The sequence below is a fragment of the Hemibagrus wyckioides genome, linkage group LG13, assembly GCF_019097595.1.
Source record: "Hemibagrus wyckioides isolate EC202008001 linkage group LG13, SWU_Hwy_1.0, whole genome shotgun sequence".
NCBI classification, from domain to species: Eukaryota; Metazoa; Chordata; class Actinopteri; order Siluriformes; family Bagridae; genus Hemibagrus; species Hemibagrus wyckioides.
Window position 1 is genome coordinate 1590001 of NC_080722.1, and position 25219 is coordinate 1615219.

The 25219-nt window shown below is 41.9% G+C and overlaps 3 protein-coding genes and 1 long non-coding RNA gene across 11 annotated transcripts in view; 2 read left to right on the forward strand and 2 right to left on the reverse strand.

Annotated features, from left to right (window-relative positions):
• Positions 1-2651, reverse strand: part of LOC131363825 (pre-mRNA splicing regulator USH1G-like) — a 16612-nt gene extending 13961 nt beyond the window's left edge. The window contains exon 1 of the mRNA XM_058406744.1: positions 2295-2651. The gene's annotated coding sequence lies outside the window, so the exon portion shown is untranslated. The remainder of the gene's footprint in view (positions 1-2294) is intronic.
• Positions 348-18964, forward strand: LOC131363823 (proton channel OTOP3-like). Its single transcript, XM_058406741.1, has 7 exons — positions 348-862; positions 2576-2712; positions 3386-3444; positions 5634-5761; positions 6730-7544; positions 18174-18296; positions 18642-18964. Exons 1-7 carry the CDS (start codon positions 496-498, stop codon positions 18810-18812), a joined length of 1800 nt encoding a protein of 599 aa, XP_058262724.1. The 5' UTR covers positions 348-495; the 3' UTR covers positions 18813-18964.
• LOC131363844 (uncharacterized) lies at positions 7407-24394 on the reverse strand. 5 transcript variants are annotated; one of them, XR_009206387.1, is made up of 6 exons: positions 24111-24394; positions 21080-21247; positions 18672-18804; positions 18147-18281; positions 8715-8875; positions 7407-7537 (listed from the first exon to the last, which is right to left on the reverse strand). It is a non-coding gene; the product is annotated as an uncharacterized LOC131363844 (long non-coding RNA). The 5 variants fall into 5 exon arrangements; XR_009206388.1 differs by having other exon boundaries at positions 7510-7637; XR_009206386.1 differs by having other exon boundaries at positions 7531-7694.
• LOC131363829 (legumain-like) overlaps positions 21275-25219 on the forward strand; it is a 15242-nt gene continuing 11297 nt past the window's right edge. Inside the window, exons 1-3 of one of the 4 annotated variants that reach the window (XM_058406749.1) lie at positions 21275-21812; positions 22050-22141; positions 22290-22387. In XM_058406749.1, the coding sequence (XP_058262732.1) occupies positions 22067-22141; positions 22290-22387 (173 nt within the window). In that variant the 5' untranslated portion in view covers positions 21275-21812; positions 22050-22066. Of the gene's footprint in view, positions 21813-21839; positions 22142-22289; positions 22388-25219 lie in introns of those variants that run through there. The other 3 variants (XM_058406748.1, XM_058406750.1, XM_058406747.1) reach the window with 3 other exon arrangements.

The following is a 25219-nucleotide window of genomic DNA, read 5'->3' on the forward strand; positions in this document are numbered from 1 at the left end:
ACATTCATTTCCCTGTTTGATTTGCCACAAGGTGAATAACAGACATTAAACATTGACTTTCTGATAAGACACAATGCCATTTCTGCTGAATTCCAGATTCTTATGAACCTCTAGAGCATGCACGTGTCTGGACATGTCCCCAGGACACTGAGACTGTGGGATTAGTCTCTGTGAGCTTAAACATGTCCAGTCCAGTTTCAGTCCTTAACGGTAAATAAATAACATCTGGGGGATTAATTTCAGCTCATGCAGTGAATCTGTGAATGTGCTGATCAGAGTGGAATATTTACCTGCCTCACTTTCAACACACAGACACGCCCAGTGTGTGTCACCACCCACACACACACACACACACACACACACACACACACACACTGAGACACTTTCTCAACCTTCTCAGCAGAGAGAAGACAGAAAGGTAAAGGTGTATTATTGGACATACGCATGGATAAATATAAATCTAGATATAAATAGAGATTCAGACACGACGGAGGAATGCAAGCTGAAACCGAGGAACTGGAGCTGAAAGATCTGGACTCGGATTTGGAAAACAACCTGAAGAACACAACGGACTCTGAGGATGGCGTGAACAGAGATGAGGAGGCCGTGCTGCTCTGGGTTCCCACTGGACGCAGGCTCATTTCTGGACTCTTTGGGATCAACGTGGTGCTGCTGGGAGCCGCGCTGGTCGCCGGGGACACTCTGAACCCGGTCGGACTTCACCACCATGAGCCGGAGGTGTTTTTACTGCTGCTGATGGGGATCAGTGTGGTGTGGATGCTGTGGTACCTGCTGTGGTCACGACGGCAGCCTGGAGCCCCTCCACACACTGACCACCACGCAGGGGGCATTACAGTCACGGGTAACACACACACACACACACACACACATTATATTTAACAAACACACGCACAGAGTATAGCTGACACACACACACACTTAATATATCCAACACACACACACACACATACACACACACGCACATTATATTCAACAAACACACTCACACGCACACTTTCAAACCCTCACTTTTCCTGATAATGACCTTTTGTATGTTAGTGTAAAGCTACAGCTACTGCAGTGTGTCTACAGTCTTGTGTGTTGTCACACAGATATATCACAGAACAGTGCAGAGCAGGATTCATTCATAATGAGTTCACATTAAGGATTTACACAGAGTATGATGTTTCAGGAACTCACAGCAGGCAGCTCCAGGAGTTTATCTTGATTGTTGCAGCTAAAAATGGTTGATTTTGAGAAAACTTGAATTGGTGAAATCACAAGCGCAGGATTCTTCTTTTAAAACTCCTACCAATGAAGACAGATCTGTAACCACACCTGAACATAACCTACACCTGTACACTCTGATGAGGATGAGTCTAGTTCCTCCCAAGGTTCCTTCTTCGTCTCGTCTTAGGGAGTTTTTCCTTTGCGTGCTCATTATAATAAATAAATCTCTAAATATCTTCTACAATTAATAAAACTGAAATGAATTAAATGTGTAGTTAAGTATCTGCTCTGTGAGAGAGAGTAATTACGTTAAACGTTAATAAATAAACGTGTTAAAAATTCACTTTTAATTAGAAATATTCAGGAAATTAAATGCCCCACAAATGCATGTTACCCTGCACTCTATTGAATCAAAAAGAATCAAATAACCTGATTCATATCTGTTCATGACTCCTCGCTGAACCGGCTTTTCAAGTTAGCATAATGTACATAGCACATAGAAATCAGTTTAATAGTGTGTGTGTGTGTGTGTGTGTGTGTGTGTGTGTGTGTTTGTGGACAGATGTGGGTGAGAAATCCTCCAAAGATGTTGTTTTTTTAACATGTTGAAGTAGCTTGCTACGCTACTGTCAGATATGTTTACATTCTCCAGGGGGTGTGTTATGTTGCGTCTCAAACGCTAGCGCCTTTACACTTTAACACACTTCACTGACTTCCTGTTTCAAAAAGAAAATAAGAAACAGCTCCTTTAAGGCAAGGAGCCTAACTGTTAGATTAGTAATGATAAAAAATAATTTGCATTTTAGAACAGGAATAGTTTGGCTTCAGATGACTCCATATACACTGTTTTAGTGAAGCTAAAAAGCTATTTTTTTCATTAAGGGAAACTTATAGCTACAAGTTTAGCACACGCTCATGTTACTTTTTATTTCAGTGTCACCATTTGTGAAGAAACTGCTTTATAAAATATCAGAAACCAGCTTTTTTCATAATAATCTCTCTGTTTGTGAAATTATTGACATTAACGGGTATTTAATCATCGTATTTCCAGCAAGCCGACTGACCTCATGTTTCCGTCCAGTTTAGAATTCAGGAAACTTTCTGGTAGACGAAACGCTGTGGATGTTTTTAGCAGCCATAGTAGAAGTATAAAATGGTTTCATTTATCTGAGATTAACTTCATTTAATCTCATCTATTTCGTTTCATTAAAATTCAGTGCTGTCAGAAAGCTGGCACAGTCCCACAGTGATAAACATTTCTTAGTTAGATAGTGGGAATCAGGGTGTGACTTTACACTACAGTACCTGGTGTGTGTGTGTGTGTGTGTGTGTGTGTGTGTGTTAGTGGTGCTCATGCTGTTTGCAGGTTTCAGCTTGTTGCTGTGTTTGTTCATGATGGCCTACAATGTCGTGATGACTGAATGTCTGTCAGCAGCTAAAGTGTTTCTGCCCTTCATCCAGACTCCATTTCTCATCCTTCAGGTGAGCAACTTCATAAACTTTACCTTAATTACCCTCTAAACTGAACCATAAAAGTACATTTTAATTGTGAGCTTTTCACTTTAGAAATTTGTCCATAAACATTAATGATAAATTTGAATTATAAAATTTATTATAAATCTATACAATAACCCTCAACTCTATACTTTAACCATAAACTTTAATGTTAATGTTAATGTAACTTTAATCATAGATTTAACTATAAACATTATACATGATATTGAACAATTAACCAGAAAATTAAACTCTAAAGTTCTGTTACAAATTTTAACAGTACACTTTTACCATAAACTTTACATTTTATACATAAACATTAACTAGGAAATTTAACAATAAACTTTAAGCATAAACTTTCATGATTAATTTCAACTGTAAATTTTAAGCACAAGTAAACTTTATAACTTTAAAAAAGGGTAAAACTTTTGAAGAACAACTGTATGATAATTTTTTCACTGAAATATTAAAATGAAGAATTTTAAACTTTAATATTTACATTAGAGCAGATTTAATATTTTTATAACTTTTAAATATATTGTAAATATTCCACATAATAAGGAACATCTGAGACAATGCTTAAATCTTTTTTTATGTTTTCTTATTTGTGGTGGAAATTTAAAAAGTATTCAGTGATCTTCTTGTCCTCTTTTTCCTGTAGACCTACCTGCTCTGGTCTCATTCCAAAGACTGCATCCACAAACACAAAGTCCTCACCAGGTACCTGCTCCTTCTCCACCTCCATGATAACTTCTAGCATTTCAGTCCTTAAAACGAATTCTTATTTTCGTTCTATAAGTTATAAACAGTGTTTCCCTCACCAGCCTTACTTCATTCTCTCTCTTGAGTTAATAAAACAAAAATAAAGTGTGTTATTTTACAGAGAAACCACAAATCAACTCCTCACCCACTTTAAAGCTTTCTGTTTCACATTTTTTACTCTCTCAACCTGGAAGTGAACAGCATTAGTCATCTTTCAGCAGGAAGGAATTAGTGGTTCGTTCTAGTATAGTGTTAAGTCTATAATGAACTTAGAAACTACACTGACCAGTTAGTTCCTCAAGAACTCCTGGTCGATGTTGTAGAAAGGACACTAGGAACAATTACATTATTTAGTGTCCAGTGTCACCCAAATGAGGATGAGGTTCCCTTCTGAGCCTGGTTCTTCTCAAGGTTTCTTTCTCATTTCATCTCAATGAGTTTTTCCTCACCACCCTCACCTCAGGCTTGCTCATTCAGATAAATGTTAGAGATAAATAATAACATTAAACTTTATAATTTTTTCTATGTTTCAATATTTCTGTTTAAATCTGTTTGTGACAGTGTCCATTATTAAAAGCGCTACACAAATAAACTGAATCGAACTGAACTGAAACAGCTGTATTTGGGATTATATGTCATGAATCTACTATATAACCGTACTGGGTGAAAAGGGAATTAATCTGAGAAGCAACCAGGAGTCCAAAATGAAAGCTCAGCATGATGCTACCACCATGCTGCTTAGTGTGTCTCAGGGTGACGGTTAGTGTTGAGTTTCTATCAGTCATCTGTCCAGAGAGCCTTTTTGCCATGTTTTCTGAGCGTGTCTTTTGGTAAACTCAACTTCAGAAATATAATATTTCCATCTGTGGAGAAACTTTATACTTGAACTATAGATGTAAATTGTAATTGTAAGCTTATAAATACTAACTTTATAAATTTTTAGTATAAACTTTAACTATAAACATTTAATATAAATTTTAACTAGAAAATTTCAGTATAAACTTCAACTATAAACTTTTAGTATGAACTTTAACTATACATTTTTAGTATATATTTTAATACTAAACATTTAGTATAAACTTTAACTATAAACTTTTAGTATAATCTTTAACTATATATTTTTAGTATAAATATTAGCTATAAACATTTAGTATAAATTTTAACTATAAACTTTTATTATAAATTTTAACAATAAACCTTTAGTATAAACTTTAACTATAAACTTTTAGTATAAACTTTAACTATAAACATTTAGTGTAAACTTTAACTATAAACTTTTAGCAGAAATTTTAACTATAAACTTTTAGTGTAAACTTTAACTATAAGCTTTAACTCTATATTTTAACTATATATTTTGAAGGGTAAAGACCAGCTCTGTTATTAATATGGCCAAGTCCAAGTCTTGTGGCTGTATTGTGTGTCACATGTCTCCCCCCTCTGGTGGTTGTTGAATGGTAACAAGGAAAGTGTTAAATAGTACCAGTGAAATAAAAGCTTTAAGTCTTGGTTCACATTAAACATATTTATTTTGTTATTTTTTTTATAGAACAAGATTTCAAAAAAGGCTTAAGGAGAAGACCTGGCCAAAATAACAAACAAAGCTGTAAACCTTTTGGATGAGCTCCACCTAAACATGCAAAATACAATTCAAATGAACAACAATCCTCTTACCTCACTCCAATTTTAACCAAAAAACAGGAGAAAACAAACAGGAACAAAACGAGCGTCCGCCTCCTGACTGCTTCCAACATCAACTAATACAATTTCAGTGTCCAGTGTCACTCGCTACTTTACTGATCCATAACTGATACACAGAGTGAGGCAACTACACAACCCCCAATGACAGCGAGAGCACACTCGCTAATGTTCCGGGGCAGAAGGAAAGTAAAATATGGAGAGAAAAAGCCTCTCTGAACTCAATTTCTTCTCTGAAGCTTTATCTTCTGCCTCAGAGAGAGAGAGACAGAGAGAGAGAGAGAGAGAGAAAGAGGGAGAGAGAGAAAGAGAGAGAGAAAGAGAGAGAGAGAGAGAGAGAGAGAGAGAGAGAGAGAGAGAGAGAGAGAGAGAGAGAGAGAGAGAGAGAGAGAGAGAGAGAGAGTAATAAAGACTTCTTGGTGTGTGTGTTTGTGTGTGTGTGTGTGTTATAGGTCTGGACTAATGATAATCCTGAGCACAGACGTCCTGTTATGGCTGAGTGCAGTAACAGAAGATACCATCCACATGGAGATAGAACTGGAGAGACAGTACAATGAGACTATCAGCAGTGTGAAGATCCGTATGTAACACCTCCCTCGCTTTACACCACAACGCCGATGAGTTCTGTCTCCTGATTGGTCAGAAGGTGTTGACTTATTTTCTATAACAGCAGCTCTGACAGAAGTGCTGCTGCACATCACAGGTTTATTTATCAATTTATTAATGAGCTCATTTTGATACGTTATCGTTTCTATAGCAACAGCTCATTCTTGTATTTATTTAAGGAAGGAGTCTCCAGTGTTAGAGTTACAGCTGTAAGTTTTCCCACATCTTCAGGACAGAGGAGTTTGTATGTTATTTACTTAAAGAGAGAATAAAGTTCAGCTGGTGAATGAACGAGTGTTTATAGCTGCTATAAAGGAAACGACAACTTGGAAAAAATGATAAAAATTCTGATATCATTCGTTAATATCTTAAAATATAATCGTATATAGAAGAATATCCACTTTGCTCATAAACCTCTTGAATGCCATTTGATTATGTCAAAAAATGTAAGAAAACAATGTTATGTTTATTTTCTAAGGGGCGGGGCTAATTATCAGGTGACATCGCTCTTGTCGCTTGTAGTTTGTCTCTTGTAGGCATGTAGCGATCTCTAATGTTGTCACTTGTTTTTATATGCCAGCTATACACCATCATTCTCAGAATAGATTAGCAAAGCAAGCTAGCCACAGCCTGTACTCTCTGTCAAGGCGCATCGACCTCTGAGAGTTATTGTTCTTCATCACGTCTCTACACTCATTTAATCTGAGGATAAGAGTTCTAAAGCTCTCAGCCACAGTCTCAAGTGACATCTGATCTGCTGGCTCAAGTGATTTCTTTTGAGTGATTTTGTTTAGACCAACATTTCTTCCATGAGTTATATCTGACGACTACAAGACAAACTACAAGCGTCAACCTGATCCTCGCTGGTGTGAATGTTGAATGATGTTGAGGTGTACTGTGTAAGAGATGTATTTTGAGTTTTTTTATTGAAATGTTCTTCAGACGAGGAAAGCGAGAACGAAAGCGAGAACGTGACGGCGTGTGATTGCGGAAATTTGCCGGTGTGCATGGCTCTGCGTAAAGGCTACGAGGTCCTGTACCCCTTCAACATGGAGTTCAGTCTGCTGGCCGGCTGCATGCTGTATGTCATGTGGAAGAACGTGGGGCGTCACATGATTGGAACCCACTCGGGTCACGCCCAGAAGATCACACTGCGGATCGTGCGTCACGGTGGCGTCCTGCTCGGGCTGATCCTCGGCGTACTGGTCCTGATCTCCGGTATTGTGGTTTTCTTGCTGTACCAGGTCTGGGTGGGGCAGAAGGAGTTGCGTCTGGACGCTTTTCTGATGTTTTACAACTTTCACATTTGTGTGATGCCTGCTATGATTCTGTGCTCACTGGCTGGAACGCTGGTATATCGCTGGAAAGAGAGTCGAGGCCACAGCCAACATCAAGGTGGCGAGCCTAAACATGGAGGTAGCATGGCTAAAGGCAGAGGAGGCGTGGCTAAAAGTGGAGGAGGCGTAGCTAAAAACCCAACACGTAGTCTGGACGTACTGCTGCTGCTGGGCGCCGGACTCGGCCAGCTCTCGCTCTCATACTTCTCCTTGGTTGCTGCTTTGGCTCTCGGATCCGGAGGCATTCTGGGAAATTTACACCTGGCGTACTCGCTGCTCAGCCTGCTGGAGCTCATGCTGCAGAACATCTTCATCATTCAGGGTCTTCACTCTCATGTACACACTAACACAGTCTCACTCTCCTACTCCGTTAAGGACCAGGCGGAGGGTGAGAAGGCAGAGGCGGAGCTCGTCTGTAAGGTTAGTGTCACGGTTACACAGAGGTTGAAGTAGTCATGTCTTTATTGTGAACACGCGTGAGGGTGGAGGCACAGGTCGGAATTCAGGACGATTCTGCTGAGATGTTTCAGAGGGAATGAGATGATTAAAGTCATGGACAAAGGCTTGGTACTGAAAGAGAAATGGAGGGATCAAAAAGGGATCAAGAACAAAGAAATCAAGAAATTTATTTTGTGAGGGAACAGAATTATTAAGACAGAGCTGTGATAATGCAAGGAGGACGTCATAGTCAGAGTATACATGCTTGATCTGATTTATGTGATTGGTTTTTAGTGAGTTAATAAAATGCAAGGGAGAGAGAGAGAGAGAGAGAGAAAGATGGAGACAGAGAGAGAGAAAGAAAGAGAGAGAGAGAGAGAGAGAGAGAGAAAGAAAGAGAGAGAGAGAGAGAGAGAGAGAGAGAGAGAGAGAGAGAGAGAAAGATGGAGACAGAGAGAGAGAAAGAAAGAGAGAGAGAGAGAGAGAGAGAGAGAGAGAAAGAGAGAGAGAGAGAGAGAGAGAGAGAGAGAGAGAGAGAAAGATGGAGACAGAGAGAGAGAGAGAGAGAGAGAGAAAGAGAGAGAGAGAGAGAGAGAGAGAGAGAGAGAGAAAGATGGAGACAGAGAGAGAGAGAGAGAGAGAGAGAAAGAAAGAGAGCGAGACAAACAAAGACACAGACAGAGGGAGAGAATTAGTCTATAAACCATTCCACCATTCAACCATCGTGCAGTGTGAATGACCAGAAACTCGATCTGACCGAGTCGCCGACTCCCGTGAAATATTTGGCATGCTAAATATCTGGACCTGTCGGCGTGGAGTGTGAAAGGAGCTCTGACTGAAAAATACCATGGCGATGACCTACAGCCAATGAGAGAGTGAGATACAGGGCGGCGGTCATTTCGGGGAGGAGTTATAGACCACAGTATCAGCAAGCATGGCTTCGGTTGGAGCACAATATAATTTAATACAGTTTATAGTTTTTTATCAGAAAAAAATGTCTCAAATATAGTTATATCAGAATAAATAAGCTGTACAATTACATCAAACAGAAATAAAGCAGAAACATTTGCTTGACCAGTCGCATCAGCAGCAGGACACTACAAAATTATTCATTTGTTCAATTATACAGAAGAGACAATCCTTGTTCCCCACCTTGACCATTTGGATGGAGAACTTTTTGCCGAGTTCCATTTCCAGTCTTGCGTGAGAACTCTGATCTTACGTGTGATCTTGCGTTACTTCCTTATTATTTCTGGGTACATTCGGTTGTGAAACGCAGTTTGTGGACCAGACAGAGTTGTGGGCGATTCTTCCTATAGTGAAGTCATACAGTGTGAAAACTCCTGTCACCGATCCATCGTACAGTGTGAACACAAAGACTGAATGCTAACACAGAGACTGAATGCTAACACAGAGACTGAATGCTAACACAGAGACTGAATGCTAACACAGATAGCGGTGCAGTGTGAACACAGAGACTGAATGCTAACACAGATAGTGGTGCAGTGTGAACACAGAGACTGAATGCTAACACAGAGAGCTGACTACACGAGTAGTGCAGTGTGAACACAGAGACTGAATGCTAACACAGATAGCGGTGCAGTGTGAACACAGAGACTGAATGCTAACACAGATAGTGGTGCAGTGTGAACACAGAGACTGAATGCTAACACAGAGACTGAATGCTAACACAGATAGCGGTGCAGTGTGAACACAGAGACTGAATGCTAACACAGATAGTGGTGCAGTGTGAACACAGAGACTGAATGCTAACACAGAGACTGAATGCTAACACAGATAGTGGTGCAGTGTGAACACAGAGACTGAATGCTAACACAGATAGCGGTGCAGTGTGAACACAGAGACTGAATGCTAACACAGATAGTGGTGCAGTGTGAACACAGAGACTGAATGCTAACACAGAGACTGAATGCTAACACAGATAGCGGTGCAGTGTGAACACAGAGACTGAATGCTAACACAGATAGCGGTGCAGTGTGAACACAGAGACTGAATGCTAACACAGATAGTGGTGCAGTGTGAACACAGAGACTGAATGCTAACACAGATAGTGGTGCAGTGTGAACACAGAGACTGAATGCTAACACAGATAGCGGTGCAGTGTGAACACAGAGACTGAATGCTAACACAGATAGTGGTGCAGTGTGAACACAGAGACTGAATGCTAACACAGATAGCGGTGCAGTGTGAACACAGAGACTGAATGCTAACACAGATAGTGGTGCAGTGTGAACACAGAGACTGAATGCTAACACAGAGACTGAATGCTAACACAGATAGCGGTGCAGTGTGAACACAGAGACTGAATGCTAACACAGATAGCGGTGCAGTGTGAACACAGAGACTGAATGCTAACACAGAGACTGAATGCTAACACAGATAGCGGTGCAGTGTGAACACAGAGACTGAATGCTAACACAGATAGCGGTGCAGTGTGAACACAGAGACTGAATGCTAACACAGAGACTGAATGCTAACACAGATAGCGGTGCAGTGTGAACACAGAGACTGAATGCTAACACAGAGACTGAATGCTAACACAGATAGCGGTGCAGTGTGAACACAGAGACTGAATGCTAACACAGATAGCGGTGCAGTGTGAACACAGAGACTGAATGCTAACACAGAGACTGAATGCTAACACAGATAGCGGTGCAGTGTGAACACAGAGACTGAATGCTAACACAGATAGTGGTGCAGTGTGAACACAGAGACTGAATGCTAACACAGATAGTGGTGCAGTGTGAACACAGAGACTGAATGCTAACACAGATAGCGGTGCAGTGTGAACACAGAGATTGAATGCTAACACAGATAGCAGTGCAGTGTGAACACAGAGACTGAATGCTAACACAGAGACTGAATGCTAACACAGATAGCGGTGCAGTGTGAACACAGAGACTGAATGCTAACACAGATAGCGGTGCAGTGTGAACACAGAGACTGAATGCTAACACAGATAGTGGTGCAGTGTGAACACAGAGACTGAATGCTAACACAGAGACTGAATGCTAACACAGATAGTGGTGCAGTGTGAACACAGAGACTGAATGCTAACACAGATAGCGGTGCAGTGTGAACACAGAGACTGAATGCTAACACAGATAGTGGTGCAGTGTGAACACAGAGACTGAATGCTAACACAGAGACTGAATGCTAACACAGATAGTGGTGCAGTGTGAACACAGAGACTGAATGCTAACACAGATAGTGGTGCAGTGTGAACACAGAGACTGAATGCTAACACAGATAGCGGTGCAGTGTGAACACAGAGACTGAATGCTAACACAGATAGTGGTGCAGTGTGAACACAGAGACTGAATGCTAACACAGATAGCGGTGCAGTGTGAACACAGAGACTGAATGCTAACACAGATAGTGGTGCAGTGTGAACACAGAGACTGAATGCTAACACAGAGACTGAATGCTAACACAGATAGCGGTGCAGTGTGAACACAGAGACTGAATGCTAACACAGATAGCGGTGCAGTGTGAACACAGAGACTGAATGCTAACACAGAGACTGAATGCTAACACAGATAGCGGTGCAGTGTGAACACAGAGACTGAATGCTAACACAGATAGCGGTGCAGTGTGAACACAGAGACTGAATGCTAACACAGAGACTGAATGCTAACACAGATAGCGGTGCAGTGTGAACACAGAGACTGAATGCTAACACAGATAGCGGTGCAGTGTGAACACAGAGACTGAATGCTAACACAGAGACTGAATGCTAACACAGATAGTGGTGCAGTGTGAACACAGAGACTGAATGCTAACACAGATAGCGGTGCAGTGTGAACACAGAGACTGAATGCTAACACAGATAGCGGTGCAGTGTGAACACAGAGACTGAATGCTAACACAGATAGTGGTGCAGTGTGAACACAGAGACTGAATGCTAACACAGAGACTGAATGCTAACACAGATAGCGGTGCAGTGTGAACACAGAGACTGAATGCTAACACAGAGACTGAATGCTAACACAGATAGCGGTGCAGTGTGAACACAGAGACTGAATGCTAACACAGATAGTGGTGCAGTGTGAACACAGAGACTGAATGCTAACACAGATAGCAGTGCAGTGTGAACACAGAGACTGAATGCTAACACAGATAGTGGTGCAGTGTGAACACAGAGACTGAATGCTAACACAGAGACTGAATGCTAACACAGATAGCAGTGCAGTGTGAACACAGAGACTGAATGCTAACACAGATAGTGGTGCAGTGTGAACACAGAGACTGAATGCTAACACAGATAGTGGTGCAGTGTGAACACAGAGACTGAATGCTAACACAGATAGTGGTGCAGTGTGAACACAGAGACTGAATGCTAACACAGATAGCGGTGCAGTGTGAACACAGAGACTGAATGCTAACACAGATAGTGGTGCAGTGTGAACACAGAGACTGAATGCTAACACAGAGACTGAATGCTAACACAGATAGCGGTGCAGTGTGAACACAGAGACTGAATGCTAACACAGATAGCGGTGCAGTGTGAACACAGAGACTGAATGCTAACACAGAGACTGAATGCTAACACAGATGGCGGTGCAGTGTGAACACAGAGACTGAATGCTAACACAGATAGCGGTGCAGTGTGAACACAGAGACTGAATGCTAACACAGAGACTGAATGCTAACACAGATAGCGGTGCAGTGTGAACACAGAGACTGAATGCTAACACAGATAGCGGTGCAGTGTGAACACAGAGACTGAATGCTAACACAGAGACTGAATGCTAACACAGATAGCGGTGCAGTGTGAACACAGAGACTGAATGCTAACACAGATAGCGGTGCAGTGTGAACACAGAGACTGAATGCTAACACAGATAGTGGTGCAGTGTGAACACAGAGACTGAATGCTAACACAGATAGCGGTGCAGTGTGAACACAGAGACTGAATGCTAACACAGATAGTGGTGCAGTGTGAACACAGAGACTGAATGCTAACACAGAGACTGAATGCTAACACAGAGACTGAATGCTAACACAGATAGTGGTGCAGTGTGAACACAGAGACTGAATGCTAACACAGATAGTGGTGCAGTGTGAACACAGAGACTGAATGCTAACACAGAGACTGAATGCTAACACAGATAGCGGTGCAGTGTGAACACAGAGACTGAATGCTAACACAGATAGCGGTGCAGTGTGAACACAGAGACTGAATGCTAACACAGATAGCGGTGCAGTGTGAACACAGAGACTGAATGCTAACACAGAGACTGAATGCTAACACAGATAGTAGTGCAGTGTGAACACAGAGACTGAATGCTAACACAGATAGCGGTGCAGTGTGAACACAGAGACTGAATGCTAACACAGATAGTGGTGCAGTGTGAACACAGAGACTGAATGCTAACACAGAGACTGAATGCTAACACAGATAGCGGTGCAGTGTGAACACAGAGACTGAATGCTAACACAGATAGTGGTGCAGTGTGAACACAGAGACTGAATGCTAACACAGAGACTGAATGCTAACACAGATAGTGGTGCAGTGTGAACACAGAGACTGAATGCTAACACAGATAGCGGTGCAGTGTGAACACAGAGACTGAATGCTAACACAGATAGTGGTGCAGTGTGAACACAGAGACTGAATGCTAACACAGAGACTGAATGCTAACACAGATAGCGGTGCAGTGTGAACACAGAGACTGAATGCTAACACAGATAGCGGTGCAGTGTGAACACAGAGACTGAATGCTAACACAGATAGTGGTGCAGTGTGAACACAGAGACTGAATGCTAACACAGATAGTGGTGCAGTGTGAACACAGAGACTGAATGCTAACACAGATAGCGGTGCAGTGTGAACACAGAGACTGAATGCTAACACAGATAGTGGTGCAGTGTGAACACAGAGACTGAATGCTAACACAGATAGCGGTGCAGTGTGAACACAGAGACTGAATGCTAACACAGATAGTGGTGCAGTGTGAACACAGAGACTGAATGCTAACACAGAGACTGAATGCTAACACAGATAGCGGTGCAGTGTGAACACAGAGACTGAATGCTAACACAGATAGCGGTGCAGTGTGAACACAGAGACTGAATGCTAACACAGAGACTGAATGCTAACACAGATAGCGGTGCAGTGTGAACACAGAGACTGAATGCTAACACAGATAGCGGTGCAGTGTGAACACAGAGACTGAATGCTAACACAGAGACTGAATGCTAACACAGATAGCGGTGCAGTGTGAACACAGAGACTGAATGCTAACACAGAGACTGAATGCTAACACAGATAGCGGTGCAGTGTGAACACAGAGACTGAATGCTAACACAGATAGCGGTGCAGTGTGAACACAGAGACTGAATGCTAACACAGAGACTGAATGCTAACACAGATAGCGGTGCAGTGTGAACACAGAGACTGAATGCTAACACAGATAGTGGTGCAGTGTGAACACAGAGACTGAATGCTAACACAGATAGTGGTGCAGTGTGAACACAGAGACTGAATGCTAACACAGATAGCGGTGCAGTGTGAACACAGAGATTGAATGCTAACACAGATAGCAGTGCAGTGTGAACACAGAGACTGAATGCTAACACAGAGACTGAATGCTAACACAGATAGCGGTGCAGTGTGAACACAGAGACTGAATGCTAACACAGATAGCGGTGCAGTGTGAACACAGAGACTGAATGCTAACACAGATAGTGGTGCAGTGTGAACACAGAGACTGAATGCTAACACAGAGACTGAATGCTAACACAGATAGTGGTGCAGTGTGAACACAGAGACTGAATGCTAACACAGATAGCGGTGCAGTGTGAACACAGAGACTGAATGCTAACACAGATAGTGGTGCAGTGTGAACACAGAGACTGAATGCTAACACAGAGACTGAATGCTAACACAGATAGTGGTGCAGTGTGAACACAGAGACTGAATGCTAACACAGATAGTGGTGCAGTGTGAACACAGAGACTGAATGCTAACACAGATAGCGGTGCAGTGTGAACACAGAGACTGAATGCTAACACAGATAGTGGTGCAGTGTGAACACAGAGACTGAATGCTAACACAGATAGCGGTGCAGTGTGAACACAGAGACTGAATGCTAACACAGATAGTGGTGCAGTGTGAACACAGAGACTGAATGCTAACACAGAGACTGAATGCTAACACAGATAGCGGTGCAGTGTGAACACAGAGACTGAATGCTAACACAGATAGCGGTGCAGTGTGAACACAGAGACTGAATGCTAACACAGAGACTGAATGCTAACACAGATAGCGGTGCAGTGTGAACACAGAGACTGAATGCTAACACAGATAGCGGTGCAGTGTGAACACAGAGACTGAATGCTAACACAGAGACTGAATGCTAACACAGATAGCGGTGCAGTGTGAACACAGAGACTGAATGCTAACACAGATAGCGGTGCAGTGTGAACACAGAGACTGAATGCTAACACAGAGACTGAATGCTAACACAGATAGTGGTGCAGTGTGAACACAGAGACTGAATGCTAACACAGATAGCGGTGCAGTGTGAACACAGAGACTGAATGCTAACACAGATAGCGGTGCAGTGTGAACACAGAGACTGAATGCTAACACAGATAGTGGTGCAGTGTGAACACAGAGACTGAATGCTAACACAGAGACTGAATGCTAACACAGATAGCGGTGCAGTGTGAACACAGAGACTGAATGCTAACACAGAGACTGAATGCTAACACAGATAGCGGTGCAGTGTGAACACAGAGACTGAATGCTAACACAGATAGTGGTGCAGTGTGAACACAGAGACTGAATGCTAACACAGATAGCAGTGCAGTGTGAACACAGAGACTGAATGCTAACACAGATAGTGGTGCAGTGTGAACACAGAGACTGAATGCTAACACAGAGACTGAATGCTAACACAGATAGCAGTGCAGTGTGAACACAGAGACTGAATGCTAACACAGATAGTGGTGCAGTGTGAACACAGAGACTGAATGCTAACACAGATAGTGGTGCAGTGTGAACACAGAGACTGAATGCTAACACAGATAGTGGTGCAGTGTGAACACAGAGACTGAATGCTAACACAGATAGCGGTGCAGTGTGAACACAGAGACTGAATGCTAACACAGATAGTGGTGCAGTGTGAACACAGAGACTGAATGCTAACACAGAGACTGAATGCTAACACAGATAGCGGTGCAGTGTGAACACAGAGACTGAATGCTAACACAGATAGCGGTGCAGTGTGAACACAGAGACTGAATGCTAACACAGAGACTGAATGCTAACACAGATAGCGGTGCAGTGTGAACACAGAGACTGAATGCTAACACAGATAGCGGTGCAGTGTGAACACAGAGACTGAATGCTAACACAGAGACTGAATGCTAACACAGATAGCGGTGCAGTGTGAACACAGAGACTGAATGCTAACACAGATAGCGGTGCAGTGTGAACACAGAGACTGAATGCTAACACAGAGACTGAATGCTAACACAGATAGCGGTGCAGTGTGAACACAGAGACTGAATGCTAACACAGATAGCGGTGCAGTGTGAACACAGAGACTGAATGCTAACACAGATAGTGGTGCAGTGTGAACACAGAGACTGAATGCTAACACAGATAGCGGTGCAGTGTGAACACAGAGACTGAATGCTAACACAGATAGTGGTGCAGTGTGAACACAGAGACTGAATGCTAACACAGAGACTGAATGCTAACACAGATAGCAGTGCAGTGTGAACACAGAGACTGAATGCTAACACAGAGACTGAATGCTAACACAGATAGCGGTGCAGTGTGAACACAGAGACTGAATGCTAACACAGATAGCGGTGCAGTGTGAACACAGAGACTGAATGCTAACACAGATAGTGGTGCAGTGTGAACACAGAGACTGAATGCTAACACAGATAGTGGTGCAGTGTGAACACAGAGACTGAATGCTAACACAGAGACTGAATGCTAACACAGATAGTGGTGCAGTGTGAACACAGAGACTGAATGCTAACACAGATAGCGGTGCAGTGTGAACACAGAGACTGAATGCTAACACAGATAGTGGTGCAGTGTGAACACAGAGACTGAATGCTAACACAGAGACTGAATGCTAACACAGATAGCGGTGCAGTGTGAACACAGAGACTGAATGCTAACACAGAGACTGAATGCTAACACAGATAGTGGTGCAGTGTGAACACAGAGACTGAATGCTAACACAGATAGCGGTGCAGTGTGAACACAGAGACTGAATGCTAACACAGATAGTGGTGCAGTGTGAACACAGAGACTGAATGCTAACACAGAGACTGAATGCTAACACAGATAGCGGTGCAGTGTGAACACAGAGACTGAATGCTAACACAGATAGCGGTGCAGTGTGAACACAGAGACTGAATGCTAACACAGAGACTGAATGCTAACACAGATAGCGGTGCAGTGTGAACACAGAGACTGAATGCTAACACACAGACTGAATGCTAACACAGATAGTGGTGCAGTGTGAACACAGAGACTGAATGCTAACACAGAGACTGAATGCTAACACAGAGACTGAATGCTAACACAGATAGCGGTGCAGTGTGAACACAGAGACTGAATGCTAACACAGATAGCGGTGCAGTGTGAACACAGAGACTGAATGCTAACACAGAGACTGAATGCTAACACAGAGACTGAATGCTAACACAGATAGCGGTGCAGTGTGAACACAGAGACTGAATGCTAACACAGATAGTGGTGCAGTGTGAACACAGAGACTGAATGCTAACACAGAGACTGAATGCTAACACAGAGACTGAATGCTAACACAGATAGTGGTGCAGTGTGAACACAGAGACTGAATGCTAACACAGAGACTGAATGCTAACACAGATAGCGGTGCAGTGTGAACACAGAGACTGAATGCTAACACAGAGACTGAATGCTAACACAGAGACTGAATGCTAACACAGATAGCGGTGCAGTGTGAACACAGAGACTGAATGCTAACACAGATAGTGGTGCAGTGTGAACACAGAGACTGAATGCTAACACAGAGACTGAATGCTAACACAGATAGCGGTGCAGTGTGAACACAGAGACTGAATGCTAACACAGAGACTGAATGCTAACACAGAGACTGAATGCTAACACAGATAGCGGTGCAGTGTGAACACAGAGACTGAATGCTAACACAGAGACTGAATGCTAACACAGAGACTGAATGCTAACACAGATAGCGGTGCAGTGTGAACACAGAGACTGAATGCTAACACAGAGACTGAATGCTAACACAGAGACTGAATGCTAACACAGATAGCGGTGCAGTCCACAACAATGTTTATTTTAGAACAAAGACAAAGACATTGTACTTAGAACATTTCTTTTATTTTGTTTCTTTTCCTTATACCCTTTTTATTTATTATTATTATTTTTTTTATATATAAAACTGTTTCTGTCCTTGTTCAGGACTTTTGTATTGCATGCAAAAGATTTTTCAGAAAAGTACTGATCATGTGGTTCAGAGGTCTCAGACACTCATGTAGCAGATACAATACAATTAGCAATAAACTGAATGAAATGTTTCTAACCTGAGTGTGAATGTGACTGTGACGCAGATGGTGAAGAAAGAGGAGAGTAAAGAAAGAGAAGAAGTGTTCTATCCGAAACATGTCTCTCATCCCTGGAGTAAGAGGATCATCCAGGAGATCTGTACTTTCCTCATCCTCTCGAACATTATGGTGAGAGAGAGAGAGAGAGAGAGACAGAGACAGAGAGAGAGAACAGATTACTAAAAGTTGGATGATTTTTTTAGGATCTGTGTTTTTATTATTAGTATTATTAAATGAAAATATTTATTATACATTCAGGCAATACATGTTATATTGTAAATATATTAAACAGAGTGAAAAAATAACACTGAAATATTTAGTGCATATGAATGAGAATAAATTAACAGATTATTTTTTCATAAGCAATATCAGATTTAATTCACTATACCTGAAGCATTAAACATGGTCATCTTAGTGATTACATCTTTCTTTCTTTCTTTCTTTGTGTGTGTGTGTGTGTGTGTGTGTGTGTAGCTGTGGGTGATCCCAGCGTTCGGTGCTCACCCTGAGTTTGAGAGCGGCGTAGGGAAGCAGTTCTTCGGGTTCTCAGTGTGGTTCGTGTTGGTGAATCTTGGCCAGCCGCTTACTGTCTTCTACAGGATGCACTCTGTAGGAGCGCTGATAGAGCTGCTCATCTCTGCATGAACACACACACACACCACACACAGTGTATCATAATACATGACACAGTAGACTGAATCCTTAAGGCACGACACTATGGGTAGAAGCAGCAATGAATTTTTGGATCTATTAACACTCCTAATGTTCTTCTGCTGATCTGAAGCAATAAACCAATTAACACAACAGTTTTGTCCACTCATTTTCTTTCTCATCACACACACACACACACACACACACAGTATATATATATATATATATATATATACTGTATATACTGTATATGCACACACACACACACACACACACACACACACACAGTATATATATATATATATATATATACTGTATATACTGTATATACACACACACACACCGAGCAGGCATAACATTATGACCACCGGCCTAATCCTAATATTGTGTTGGTTCTCCTTTTGCTGTCAAAACAGCCCTGACCCGTCCTGCACTGTGTATTCTGACCCCTTTCTATCAGAAACAGCATTAACTTCTTCAGCAGTTTGAGCAACAGTAGCTCGTCTGTTGGATCGGATCACACGGGCCAGCCTTCTCTCCCCACGTGCATCAATGAGCCTTGAACACCCTTGACCCGGTCACCGGTTCACCACTGTTCCTTCCTTGGACCACTTTTGATAGATACTGACCACTGCAGACCGGGAACACCCCACAAGAGCTGCAGTTTTGGAGATGCTCTGATCCAGTGGTCTAGCCATCACAATTTGGCCCTTTTGGTCAAACTCGCTCAAATCCTTACACTTGTCCATTTTTCCTGCTTCTAACATCAACTTTGAGGACAAAATGTTCACCTGCTGCCTAATATATCCCACCCACTAACAGGGGCCATGATGAGGAGATACTCAGTCTTATTCACTTCACCTGGCACTGGTCATAATGTTATGGCTGATTGGTATATATATATATATATATATATATATATATATATATATATATATATATATATATATATATATATATATATACAGTTGGACAATGAAACTGAAACGCCTGGTTTTAGACCACAATAATTCTTAGTATGGTGTAGGGCCTCCTTTTGCGGCCAATACAGCATCAATTTGTCTTGGGAATGACAGATACAAGTCCTGCACAGTGGCCAGAGGGATTTTGAGCCATTCTTCTTGCAGAATAGTGGCCAGGTGACTACGTGATGCTAGTGGAGGAAAACATTTCCTGATTCGCTCCTCCAAAACACCCCAAAGTTCAATAATATTTAGATCTGGTGACTGTGCAGGCCATGGGAGATGTTCAACTTCACTTTCATGTTCATCAAACCACTCTGTCACCAGTCTTGCTGTGTGTATTGGTGCATTATCATCCTGATACACGGCACCGCCTTCAGGGTACAATGTTTGAACCATTGGGTGCACATGGTCCTCCAGAATGGTTCGGTAGTCCTTGGCAGTGACGCGCCCATCTAGCACAAGTATTGGGCCTAGGGAATGCCATGATATTGCAGCCCAAACCATCACTGATCCACCCCCATGCTTCACTCTGGGCATGCAACAGTCTGGGTGGTACGCTTCTTTGGGGCTTCTCCACACCGTAACTCTCCCGGATGTGGGAAAGACAGTGAAGGTGGACTCCTCAGAGAACAATACATGTTTCACATTGTCCACAGCCCAAGATTTTCGCTGCTGGCACCATTGAAACCGACGTTTGGCATTGGCACGAGTGACCAAAGGTTTGGCTATAGCAGCCCGGCCATGTACATTGACCCTGTGGAGCTCCCGACGGACAGTTTTGGTGGAAACAGGAGAGTTGAGGTGCACATTTAATTCTGCAGTGAGTTGGGCAGCTGTGGTTTTATGTTTTTTGGATACAATCCGGGTTAGCGCCCGGACATCCCTTTCAGACAGCTTCCTCTTGCGTCCACAGTTACTCCTGTTGGATGTGGTTCGTCCTTCTTGGTGGTATGCTGACATTACCCTGGATACCGTGGCTCTTGATGCATCACAAAGACTTGCTGTCTTAGTCACAGATGCGCCAGCGAGACGTGCACCAACAATTTGTCCTCTTTTGAACTCTGATATGTCTCCCATAATGTTGTGTGCATTGCAATATTTTAAGCAAAACTGTGCTATTACTCTGCTAATTAAACCTTCACACTCTGCTCTTACTGGTGGAATGTGCAATCAATGAAGACTGGCCACCAGGCTGGTCAAATTTAGCCATGAAACCTCCAACACTAAATTGGCCAGTGTTTCAGTTTCATTGTCCAACCCCTGTATATATACACACACACAAAAGTAACTACTTACTGTAGCTGTGGGTTTTGCTAAATCAGGACTCCTCACAGTGTCCTTTTCAGTCTGAGAGGAGGCATGCAGCTCGGTCACAGCTGGTAGGATGTGATAGAACGGAGGAGAGGAGACACCCATGATAAACAGGGAGATTGCCCAGGAAAAATGTCCACTCAGCTCAGTGTGCTGTAGAGAAGTATTTTAGTGTGGCACATACAAATAAGGGGAATTCAATAAGTTGAAAATCAAAGAACCTAATGAGCTAAAAGCAGAACATAAAGGCAATCTGAAGAGCTGAACATAGAATATAAGGGGGATTTTTAGATTGGAAGAAAGGAAAAGCAAATGAAGAGGTTCTACTGCGGCACATGTGACATAAATACAGGAGAGATTCAGAGTCAGATCATTCAGGGACGTCTTAACTTGATCTGGAGTTGATTGCGATTTTTGCAATAAAATCTATTTTTGCTTTTCTCATCCACAGTGTCTGATTTTTATTAGAGAGAGAGAGAGAGAGAGAGTCTATAATTCCCAGGAAGTTTATATTTTATTAAAAGTTTGGAAGAAAGTGACCGAACACCCAGTGGTGCTGAAACCCGACACCAGTTTTTCTGGAAAGTGAAAGTTAAAATCTTAGAAAGTTTATACATTTCATTATGATTCCAGCTGAAACGAAAGTGAAAGTTAGCTGGTGATAAAAACTGACGTGTCCGTTCGTGACACCGGGATAATGGTCACAGGAGGCAAAGAGGTAAGAATCAGCGAGTTTCTGCTTGAAGAGAAATGCAAAAGAATTCGGATAGAATCGGATTAATGTCAGTAGAATTAATAAAACAGAACTAGGTTTATTTTTGTTTTAGTGGAACATTGGAAACTGATGCTGAATAATTATCATTAAAGCTGTGAACTGCTATTTTGTAATTTTTATACTTTAACGTTTAATTTTATTTTAAAGCTCAGTTACAGAAAGTTGTCAGAATATTTGCAGGAACATTGATCTTTGACATGGAAAACACCAACGGGAAACAGTGGGTTCTCCTGGCAGCGGGTTCTAAAGACTGGGAAAACTACAGACACCAGGTGAGAATATTAAAGACAGTGGCATCAATTTATTGTTTCTCTTTTTATGAGCCATCTAAATAAATCGCTAATTATAGGTCATTTACGGTTCATGATCTGATGATTAAACCCGTCCAGTTTAAAAGCTAAAATCGTGTTTTTTCCCCAGGCCGATGTGTGTCACGCTTACCAGGTCGTGCGAGAGAACGGTATTCCTGATGATCAGATTGTGGTGATGATGTATGATGACATCGCTTATAATGAAGAGTGAGTATGGGACATTCTAAAACGCTTAACATGAAAAACGCTTAACGTGGCTTAATGCATTAAAACAATGTTGTAAACACACCAAACTCGGTGAACACATTATTAATAGACTACAGTGAAACCTTGACTTATGAGTGAATCAACTCACGAGTTTTCCGAGATACTCGTCGCTCGGTTGATTTTTTGCTTTAAGATTCGAGCCGAGATCTGAGTTACGAGCGCGCGAGCTTAACTCCACCCACCACTCGGTCACCCAGCGAGTGGTCAGTTCACGTGGTTATCTCTCCAGGTCGTGCGTTGGTGCTGTGTAAAGACACTTCATCACTCATTTTCCAAACATTTTGAAAGGGAGGAAGAAACAAACCTCCTTGGACAGGTTTTTATTGAAACGCCCTGCAAGGGAAAGCGAGGAAAGTGTGGAGAAAAAGGCAGAAGTCAGAGATGATGATTAAGTGAAGAAAAAAAGTAGCAATTAAGTTTAAGTAGCAATTAAGCAATTAAGTAGCATAGTGTGTAAGTTAAATTTAGCAATTAATAGTAGGATTAAGTGTGTAGTGAGTAAGTTAGGTTAAGTGATAGAGCACGAAATGAAAAACTCCGCCCCCCTCCTCCGCCAATCTCCTCCCCCTCCGCCAGCCTCTTCGTCTGATCTTCAACGTAAATACACTTTAAACCAGTTTAAACCACTTTAAACCAGTTTATTTCTTTACATTCTCTTTTATTATGGATTATTATTGTTTTATACATTATTTGTTATTTATAAAGTACATTTTTCTTCTTTAAAAACACGTAACAAAAAAAATTGGTATGGTTTTTGGGGGGCCGGAACGGATTAATAGCATTTCAATTCATTTTAATGGAGAAATTTGACTTGATATACGAGCAAATTGAGTTACGAGCTCGGACACAGAACCAATTACACTCCTAAGTCAAGGTATTACTGTATACTATGTACAGACAAGCATATGAGCCCAGAATAAGAACCCAACGCATTTAATTACACATTAAGCGTTTTGCTCCCATAGAAAACCAGGCTTTTGACGGCTGCGGTGGTGAGATTAGCCTTCAGAGGCTGAGGCCAACATAGGTTTCACAGACTTGAGAGTGTTATCAAAAGCACCAGCTGATTTGAGTTCTCTAATTCTGGTTGCAAATGCAGCTACTGTCATAGTTTGTAAACTCTGTGAGGTCACTCTGATCAGTTGTGCTGTCTCACTATTCATATTATTAAGACAGGAATTAATAAAGAGTGAGGCATACTGCTTTGTCACTGGGAGATGAGAGCTTCCTTCCCATTCTCCTTTAAAACGATTAACAAAAGCACTGGGAGTCTCATTATGAGCTTGCTTAGCATTAGCAGAATGAGATATGTCTTGTTGGCCCTGTGCTCGATTCAACAGAAACGTGTGGAGCTGTGTATAAAATTGTGGTAAATGATCTGGCTCACTCCACTCATAAGTAGCGACTCTGGTATCAGTTCTAGGTTCCCTGGGTTTATCATAGACTTGATTCAAGTTAGCAATATTTTCAATCAATATATCCTCTGTTACATCATTATCAAGTGTTAAGTAAAATGCAATGAAAGTCCGGACCATTTAACTGGGCATAACATGTATGCTGCCTCAAAGCATCAACAAATCTACTAGGATGGTAACAGGGAAAGGAGAATTGCAAATAGCTTTGATTTCACTCATGCTCGAAGAAGAAATGTGGAATGACTTACCCATCTGCACAAAGGGAGCTGTGGCATTTATTTCAGTAGAATGAAGCTAAGGTTGCAGAATATATCTAACGACTAGAGTTTCAGATTTCTCCTGTCCCTCTTCCTGTCTCTTTGTCTTTCTTTAGTATGGGTGGAGCATAAGGTGGCGGTATGTGAGCCGTGGGAGTGGGAAGTGTTGCGGTGGGACAAGCTAAAACAACTTCTCTGTCAGGCTTTGAATCGGAGGGCTATTTATTTTAAGTTTTATCGTGCTCCCTATCTCAAACTGGTTTCAATACCTCCTGGTGGACTGGGGAAAGAATAATAGTTTCCGGTGGACCAGGAAATGAACAATACCTCCTGGCAGACCGTTGAACAAAGAGTACCTCCCAGCAGAACCGGGGAATGAACAGAAAACTGATGAACAACTTATCAGCTTCTTTCACTTATTCATTACACATTTCATGTGCCATTAATTCTTAACAAAATTACCCTGACAGAAACACCACAGGTTAAGATTGTGAAATCTGTGTAATCCTAACTGAGATAACAGAATATAACCACATGGAAGCAGAAAGAAAGAAGAGTTTTCTCCTTATGTCCTGCTTTGAGATTATCCGGACTCAGCCCCCAGAAAACTGTTAGAATTTTCGGGTTCCCTCGGAGAAGAAACCCGAGTCGCGCTGCTGCCGCTGCCTCCAGAGATTAATTCAGGAAAGATATGCTAAAGAACCACACAGAGACAGTGATTGAACTCTTCAAAATTTAATGAGATAAACAGGGAGTATTTATACAGAAGAAAGGTATAAGCTTCATTATTATCTATAGGTAAAAAAAGACGTCAGCAGAAACAGACATGGTGGTTGACGTGTTCACTGGAAGTTTTGTGAGTTTATTACAAAAAGGACTATCTAAGATACGGAAGACGGAACCTTCACTGAGTGTCTGTGTTCAGCAAAATGTTCTCAAAACAGAACAGAAAGAATTTCTAGGACAAAACAAAGGATATCACGGTAATAAGATGAGGTCATAAACAAACGGTGACGCACACTCATGCCGAGATCTACAATATATCAATAATAATAATTGGTGGCTTTGTGGTAAACCCAGCCCTGTCCCCCGAGTCTCCT

Bases quoted from the DNA above. Each gene is read 5' to 3' on its own strand.
- LOC131363823 (XM_058406741.1), top strand. From the start codon at position 496: ATGCAAGCTGAAACCGAGGAACTGGAGCTGAAAGATCTGGACTCGGAT. The intron at 863-2,575 runs GTAACACACACA...TGTGTGTGTTAG, and splicing joins AGGGGGCATTACAGTCACGG to TGGTGCTCATGCTGTTTGCA. The intron at 2,713-3,385 runs GTGAGCAACTTC...TTTTTCCTGTAG, and splicing joins CTCCATTTCTCATCCTTCAG to ACCTACCTGCTCTGGTCTCA.